We start from the raw sequence: 8666 nt of genomic DNA on the forward strand, positions 1-8666 counted from the left end.
TGGGTTCCAATGATTTTGATCTGTAAGAGAAGAGTGTAGGACTTGAACCTGAAGTCTGATTCTCAGGATTTCCAAAATCCCCACCATTCATCCTGGAAGCCGGGCAACCAATTGACTTTCTGTTCCTTCATCTATTAGTAGTTCTAAATTATAAAAGTAATATCATAAGAGTTTGGAATAGAGCCTTTTCCTAAGATCAAGGGCTGAATGGAAGCTTACCCATTTCTTACACGGGGGCCTGATCTCTTTTACTGCAGCCAGGGAGAATCGTTTTTTGTCAAGGGACTGAGGAGAGTATTAGGTTGGAGAGTACATTTCTTAGATCATGGTGGATAGAGTAAGACACACCGCCTGCATGGTTTTTGCATTTTTAAAAGATTAACAGAAATGAAAAGGATAATATTTTATGATTTGTACAAATGATCTGAACCTGAAGTTTCAGTGTCCATAAATAAAGTTTTTTGGGAACATGGCTGTGTTCGTTTGTGAAGGTACTGTCTATGACTGCTTTTGCGCTACATCAGAAGAGTTGATGACAGAGTTGGGAGAGAGACTATGGCCTGCAAAGCCTAAAATATTTTCCATTCCGGCCCTTATAGAAGGGCATGCTGACTTCTGCCTTAGCATGGGGCTCTACAAAGTGCGGGCGGAATCAGAGACCCAACAATGGTGAACACATCCTGAAATCATAGCACAACCTACTTTCTTGGAATAAATGATAGAATATTCTCGGTGTTAGGGTTGCAATTTCACTGCATTCTTTTTTCTTCTGCACTTTGCGTAGAGGTAGGGTCATCTGTCTACTGTGAGCAGTATAACATCACAGCCCGTTGTCAGAAAAGTGTCCCCATCGTGAACTCTAAGTCTGTCCCAGAGCAGTAATCCAGGACCTCTTTGAGAAGGGTGGACACAGCCCTTTTGGATGATACTTACTTTTGTTTTTTCTTCTCCAAAGGAAAAGGAAGTCATGAAAGATAATTGTCTGGTGGATGGAGCCTGCTGACCAAGTGCTTCATGCCGACTTCACCGGGGGGGTGACTGAACATCTGGTGACCTGAAACTTTCTCTGCTCTTCCGGGGCCTATGGGGACACCTCTGAGGCTGGGTGGCAAATCTCTGAGCTTAGTAGTTGAGTCATGAAACTTCTAGGAAGATGGTGGCATTATTTTCCCCCGGCCTTATGGAAGCTTGTTTTTCCCCCAGCCCCTTGGATCTTCCTTTCTCAGTGATTACTGCCAACTCGGGTCACATCGTGAGAGTTCAGTGTCTGTTTCTGGTTAGGTGGACACAAGCCGTGGAGAGAATTGGTACGGCCTAGTATCAGGGCCACCGAGAGGCCTGGGCTGCCATGAAGGCCACGAGCTTCAGGCTGTAGTTTGTAGGTAGGATGAACTGCTGTGACAACACCAAGAAAAGGAGAGTACTTTGCTCTCACAATATCCTTACGGACATTTTCTCACTTGCCCTTTCGACAACCTGTGGTCAAGGAAAAAACAGGAGCCTTGAAGCCAAACAGACAAGGCTTTGAAACTTCCTGAAACTTACTAGGTCCTAATGCTGGTATTTAATCTTCCTGAGCCTTGGTTTCCTCGTCTATAAGATGGGGATGATAACTGCTCACGGGAGCAAATGGGATCATAATGTTCATGGGTTCTAGTGGGGTGTCTCCTCATAGCTGCTCTTTAGTATATTCTTATTACCATGCCTTTCTTTCAGATGAGACGACCGAGTCCTACAAATGCTAAATGATTTGCTCAAGGTGCCCCACTTCATAAGAATTGGAGCCTCGGCCACCATTCTGTCAGCTTGTCACTAAGTCTAAAGGTGAGGAATCAAGTGTTTTATCACCTTGGGAGTTCTCGGCTGTTTCAGGGACTTCCTTTTCTCTCTGTTAGCTGGTTCAGATTGAGGGATCTCAACTGCAGGATGCCACAGTGTCCCCTCCTTGGTGTGAGTCCGCGGGACAGGGTGACAGCCTTGAGAGTTGGGCCCGTGCTGCCTACACGCCCCCTGAAAGCAGAGGTGGTCCCGTGGCTTTGTGTGTGTGTCTGCCAGCCCTCACGCCCAGCTGCCTGGTTTGTAAGACCAGCTGCTCAGGGCCCTAGACATTTGTCTGAAACCAGAGTTGGTTTCTGAGTTTATCAAGGACATGGAGAAATCTCAAAATAAACTCTCGCTTTCTAGACCATGAGTTCTTGCTTCCTCTTTTCTCTTCTGAGCTTTCCTCAGAGGAAGAGAAAGCAGAAGTCTCAGGCCTAGAGACATCTGAGGGCTGCTGTCCAATTCAAGGTGTGGAGTGTGGGGACCCCAGAACGAAGGTCTGATCTTACTTCCTCAATGGGAGGATTAGCCACACAGAGTTCACCATCTGGCAAAGAACTTTCCTGTAGAAGTGGGAGATCATAGGACTTCCTCTCAGCTGGCCTAATAGTGTGTTGGCTCCTTGCAGATGATAATTTTGCCTCCTTCTGGTAGAACTGAGGGCCTAGGCATTTGTGTGATCTAGCCTGGATTTGGATTCCTGTCCCTTTTTTGTGGGGTACGGTGGGGTGGATTCTTTACCTTTTGGTTCTATGAAGGGAGGCTAATCCCAGGGCTTTGGGCCGAGAGCCTTGATGTCCAGCCCTTCTCCAGAGCCGGCCCCAGCACTGTGTGCTGCCAGGTACTGGGGTGGGGCCATCCTTAGTGTCCACAATCAGAGATCAGGCCTACCCAGCGCTCCAGGTCTCATGGGGCGGTGCCCAGGCTGGTGGCAGGAGAACTAAATTGAAGAGTGTCCACCCTTCCAGCAAGAGCGAGCTCGGTGTTACTCCTGTAGCAGGTAGGTGGGGTGCACTCAAGCCCGCAGAGCCAGCAGGGACGTGTGACTTCTGCTTCTTCCAGGAGCGCCTGCTCAGAATGGCTGTGGGATGGTTCTACTTGACCTTCTACGCACTGTGTTTCCTGGGCTTGATGTGCATCATCCTCACCATCTGTTGGATGCAGCTATGGCATGGTGGCTTTGCCTGGGATGGCACCATTCTCATGTTCAACTATCACCCAGTGCTCATGGTTGTGGGCTTAGTGGTACTCTACAGTGCTGGTGAGTACACGGTCATGGCAGACATACCATCACCCAGAGCTGGCTGGGGCAGAGCTCTGCCTCCCCGGGGCTGGCCTTTGTCACTGTTGGGTTTGGGGCTCTGGGAGTGGGGTAGGTCGGGCTGTCTCTGGGCCCAGGTGTCATTTGCAGGAAGAAGTAGTGAGAATGGGGGCGTCTGAGGAGGGTAGCTTTACAGATACTCTAGGGCAGGGATTGACAGACTTTGTCTGTAAAAGGCCAGATGGCAAAGGCTTTACAGGCCATATGACCTGTGTTGCAACTGCTCATCTCTGTTATTGTATTGTGAGTAGCCATAGATAACCCCAGAACATGTTCGTGGCTGTGTTCCAATAAAACTTTGCTTACAAAAACATGTGGCAGGCTGGATTTGGCCCGTGAGCTATAGTTTGCCAACTTCTGCTTTAGGGAGCAGGAGATTGAAGCCTCTCATGCCCTAGTCAGGTCCTTCCACGAGGAAGCTGCTTACTCCCGCCAGACCCATCTTTGCCCCATGCATTCAGAGCTGGGCTTTGGGGCCCAGGGGAGCCTCATTTCCCCGCTTGTAAAATGGAAACGATGATAACGTCGATCACAGTAGTGTGGGGGAGTACGAGAGGAAGAGGCCGGGCCCTGGGATGTTCTCTTCTGCAGCCTCGCTGGTGTACCGCCTGCCGCGGTCCTGGGTGGGGCCCAAGCTGCCATGGAAGATTGGCCACGCGGCCCTGCACCTGCTGGCCTTCATCCTGACCGTGCTGGGGATGGTCGCCGTCTTTCAGTTCCACCACCACTCCAAGGTCGCCAAACTCTACTCCCTGCACAGCTGGCTGGGCATTGTCACTGTCTTCCTTTTTGCCTGCCAGGTGCGTGCTCTTGCTCGGGTTCCTGCTGCTGGCTGGCGGCCGTGGGCTCTGGTTGGGGCTTCCCTTGCAACCACACCACACACTCCCTCTGCTCACCGCCTGGAGACGGCCCCGTAGGGCACACCCCATAGCGTCGGCAGCTTAAATGGTCGTAGGAGACTGCCGGTTCCCACACTCGTCTGTTCCTTCTCTTACCTGTCACACTGCCCCTCTGTCGTCCTGGAGCACGCTGAGCTGACTCGATCACAGCACACGCCACGCCGACTCTAGGTCATCTTTTCCACCTTCCCCATTCCCACCTTTCTTTGAACCAGAAGCAATTCTGAAAGTGGTTTCCGCATTCTGAGGTCAGCCCCGTACAAGTGAGGAGTTTTATGGGCCAGGACTGGAAGGAAGCAGAGACATACAAGGATGGCTGGGCTTTCAGGAGACTGCGCTTGTAGCTAAGCATTTCATGGAACATTCTGGTTTGGCTAAGAAAGCGACCATAGTGCGGAAGCTAGGGGTGGCACCTGGTGGGAGGTGTGAGCTGGGAAAGAAGGGTGAGGGACCATTGCAGGGTAGGAAGTCCGGGTGGGGCAGGATGGCCTGCTGCACCTCTGGGCCCAGCACAGGGCAGTCAGGTCCTTCCTCCCTGTGTCCACAGTGGTTCCTGGGCTTTGCCGTCTTCCTGCTGCCCTGGGCATCCGTGTGGCTGCGCAGCCTCCTTAAACCCATCCACCTCTTCTTTGGCGTCATCATCCTCTCTCTGTCCATCGCGTCTGTCATTTCCGGCATTAATGAGAAGCTTTTCTTCAGTTTGTGAGTGGGATGGGGCCCCCAACTCTGACATGGAGGGGAAGGCATAGGGTCTTCAAAAGATGTACCCTGTGATCATAGGACTTAGCCAAGGGAGGGGAGCCTTTGGGGTTGGGATTGTTCCTGATCTCGAAGGTCCTGGAGTCTTTAGGTTGAGATTGGTAAATTGGTCAGCAAACATTTATCTACCATCAAACTGACTTCGTACCTACTGTGTGTCAGAAACTCTTCTAAGCACCTTAAATTTAATCCTTTAATCCTTTTACAACATAGATACTGTTGTCATTGCCATTGCCATTTACAAATAAGGGAACTGAGGCACAGAGAGGTTAACTAACTTACCTAAGGGCACACATCCAGTAAGCGGCAGAGCTGGGGTTTGGATTAAGATTACAGCCTGCATGCCTAACCACTACCGTCCCCCATTCTTTTAAGACAGGGGGGTGGGTAGTGAAAGCAAATAAGGTACGAGGTCAGACTGGGGTTTAAGTCTTGGCTATGCCATTAACTAGTTACTAGTTCTCTGACTCTGGGCAAGCTCACCTGCCTTTCTGAGCTTCAGTTCCCTCAGAGGTAGAAAGCAGTCTGCAGATATTTGCATGGTGGTAGGGACGTCGTATGTTAACGTTCCAGGTCATAGATGGTCCTTGGAAGCTTTTCTCACCATCTGCTAATGGTGTTGGGCAAAAACAGGTGGAAAGTCTCTCAAGGGCCCACACTGTTTTGTCATCTTCAGGAACAATGCCACCCAGCCATATTCCAGTCTGCCCAGTGAGGCTATCTTTGCCAACAGCCTTGGGATGCTGGTGGTGATCTTCGGGCTCCTGGTGCTCTACATCCTCCTGGTTTCATCTTGGAAACGCCCAGAGCCAGGGATCCTGACTGAAGGACAGGTATGGGGTCCTGGTCTCCCCTTCCAGATTGGGGTAGGGCCAGGTTTCGAGAAGGGTCGCCCAGGAAAGTCTTGGGCCTTGCCAGGAAGACCACTCAGTGGCGTGGTGGGAAACCAAGTAGCTTGAAGGTGGGATTAGGTTGGCTGATGGGGAGCACTGGTATCAAAGTAGCATACCCCTGAGCAGCTGCTCAGGCTCAGGGGCTCCGGGGGCCTGTCTCTTGGGAGAGGACTGGTCTTTATGCCCCTCCCCAACTTCCTGTGGTTTCACGAGGGGAAAGTGTGGCCTTCTCTTCCCCAAGGAAGGGCTTGGGCATGCTGAAAGGGTGTTGTAATTTCTACTCTTCCAGCCTTGGGGCTAGTCTCGTGGGGCAGGAGCTTACCTAATGGGCGCTTACCGAAGGGGTGAGTGCTTGGAGTGGGTTTTGCCTGTTCTTGGCCACTCAGGTGCCTGAAGGATGCGGTGAGATGGGGTGTCTATCAGGCCGAGGGGCTCTGGGGCATCCCTGAAAGCCGTGGTGGCTTGGGCGGGGACCGCTCTGCAGGTTGGGGGGTCTATCTGAACAGCTCAGGCCCGGGGGGCCCCTGCACGTTAGGGGCTATTCTGATGTGAGGCCGTTAACCGCCACACCTCTGCCTGTCTTTCCAGCCCCTGTTGCGTGATGGGGAGTGAGCCAGGAGCAGGTGGAGGTGCTTCCCCTCAGCAGCTCTGCTCTGCCTGGGGCTCCTGTCTGGTTTCAGCAACACTTGCCCTGGGCTCCTTGCCCAGACGTCTTCTGGCCTCCATGCGGGGCCTGCTCCCTCCGCCAGTGTGCTGCCCGCCCGCTTTGCTTGGTGGCTTCGGCTTCCGTGCTCCTTCCTGGCCTCAACTTCTCGGTCTTCATTTACATACGGCCCCCCTGGCCCCACCACAGCTGCTCCTGCTGCCCCCGCTCTGCGTGTGAAGTCAAGCTGACTTCCCCTCTAGAGCCCTAAGGATGTGGTAGAAAATCTCAACGGCGCGGATGAGCCCGGACTCAAGTGCAGTCCGCATGTGAGAAGTGAGGGAGGTGGCAGTGTCCAGCAGCTTTCCCTTAAAGGCCTGCATTTCCTTTGGGCCGCCCCCACCGTGGGGTGGGCATCATCCGCCGTTACCTCCAGCCAGCCCAGCCACACGTGAGCCTGGGCACGCACATCTTGAGGTGACGGAAGGAGAGCGGGGAGAATGGCAGCAGAGCGGCGGAGGGGCTGACTGCCCCTTGCCATTCTGTTTCACGTCCGCCTGCATTGGGACCGTGCGGCTCCCCTCCGCTGCTACAGCCCTGGCCTACGTCCTGGCCTTGCCCCGTAACATGCACCCCCATCACAGTCAGGCAACCCGACGAACCCTGGCAGCCTGCTCCCCCAACTGTCCCGGGAGGGCTGAGCGCCAGGGGGGCCTCAGGCTTCCTATGCTGCCGCTCTCCGGATCAGGGCTTCTCTGTCTGTCCCCGGGCAGGCTGGCAGAACCCCAGCCCAGCTGATTTTCACTCTCCAGCTCAGCGTGAAACAAGCCAGAGTTGTGGTGCATTGTGCCCGGCAGATCCCTGGGGCCACGACCACTTCCCAAGGTGCTCCCTGCTGAGTGTCAGGCTGCCTCATTTCCCCCTCGGGCGACTTGCGTGGCCAAATCCAGTCTCCCGTTACACAAGAGGGTGAGCAGCTGCTCGCCTCCCGAGGAGAAGCTGGGGTTGGGGTGCTGGGGTTCTTGCTCCTCTCTTCCATGATGGCGCTGTGGCTTTTCCCGCCCTCTCTGAACAAGCCCTGCCAGGCCCCAGGCTCTGTACTGCTGTCCTTAGTGACAAGCAGCAGGACACCGGGGGCTTGGCTGCACTTGCTCTGGCAGGTGGAGACGAGGCTGACTGTCCACCACACTGTGACGTGGCCCGCTGGCAGGCCTGTGACTGGACTTCCTGAGGGGATGGAGCATTTGAAGCCATTGGGATGACTGCCAGACACCTCAGTCAACGTGACCAGCGCCCCCCCTTTCCATGTGGGAGGCCTGTAACCTGAAGCTTGATTTCCGTTTATCATGTGTTTAAGAATCAAAGCCTTCTCTACTGTACTGACACTGTGGTTAAATGAGCTCTGAGAAACTTATTAAAGCCTCTAGACAGTTCTGACCCTCAGCCCTGGGAGCAGAAATCCAAAAGGCACCAAAGATCCCATGATTGTCCTCCTGGAATCGTATGTGACTCGTGGTCTGTGTGGATGTCCTTAATAAGGAAGAGCTTTTGAGTACTGGGTTATCTCACAAGGAAGGAAATGTTTCCTGTTTTATAATCCAGAACTCAAAAAGGATAAGACACTTGGTCACTGGTGACTGAAGTCTCTCAGCCAGGAAATGGTAGAGTCGGGATCCACAGGCCAGATGTTTATGTCAGTCTCCTTCCCAGCTTCTGGGTATGTGCATCCTGTGCACACTGGTAACCATACCTAGCGATCCAGGACCCATGGTGCACACCCACGGGGGACAGGGGACCCTGGATAGAGAGGCCCAGGGATGGAGGGGGCCTGCAGCCAAGTTTGGGCAAACTTGTGATGGAGAGCCCCCTTCCCATGGTGACCAGCTGTGGACACCTCCTGGCGGTGGAGCAGACAACCCAGAAGGAGTTGGGGACGGTGATGATAGTGACTCTCAGTGAATAAGCACCTGGCCTGTACTGGGGGCTTTACCTTCATCAGTTTATTTCAGCGCTCATCCATGTCCCCATGAGACGGGTACAGTTCTGGTTTTACAGTTCTGGTTTTACAGGTCCCAAGAGGCTAAATAGTAGACCTGAGTTTACGTAGCTGGTTGGAAGCAGAATCAGGATTTAGTGTGGTCTGAGTCCACGCTGGTGCCTTTTACCGCGCCCCTGCACCAAGGATGGGCCAGGCGTGTGTCATGCGCCGGACTCCATAGCCCCTTCCTGCTTGCCCACCCACCGTCAGTGTTGCTCTCGAGAGACCTGGGGTTTGGCTTGGGTGCAGTTTCTGTTCAACCACTGAGCTTTAGAATGTGGTGATTTCTTCC

General features: G+C 53.3%; 1 protein-coding gene across 2 annotated transcripts; it reads left to right on the plus strand.

Annotated features, from left to right (window-relative positions):
- The first annotated feature begins 960 nt into the window (after positions 1–960).
- LOC110576318 (lysosomal membrane ascorbate-dependent ferrireductase CYB561A3) lies at positions 961–6760 on the plus strand. 2 transcript variants are annotated; one of them, XM_044919384.1, is made up of 7 exons: positions 961–1049; positions 1717–1824; positions 2884–3082; positions 3734–3942; positions 4589–4743; positions 5477–5633; positions 6282–6760. In XM_044919384.1, exons 3-7 carry the CDS (start codon positions 2899–2901, stop codon positions 6303–6305), a joined length of 729 nt encoding a protein of 242 aa, XP_044775319.1. In that variant the 5' UTR covers positions 961–1049; positions 1717–1824; positions 2884–2898; the 3' UTR covers positions 6306–6760. The 2 variants fall into 2 exon arrangements, with proteins under 2 accessions (XP_044775319.1, XP_021541136.1); XM_021685461.2 differs by lacking the exon at positions 961–1049 and having other exon boundaries at positions 1687–1824.
- Positions 6761–8666: the final 1906 nt, after the last annotated feature.

Source organism: Neomonachus schauinslandi, chromosome 11 (genome assembly GCF_002201575.2).
Source record: "Neomonachus schauinslandi chromosome 11, ASM220157v2, whole genome shotgun sequence".
NCBI classification, from domain to species: domain Eukaryota; kingdom Metazoa; phylum Chordata; class Mammalia; order Carnivora; family Phocidae; genus Neomonachus; species Neomonachus schauinslandi.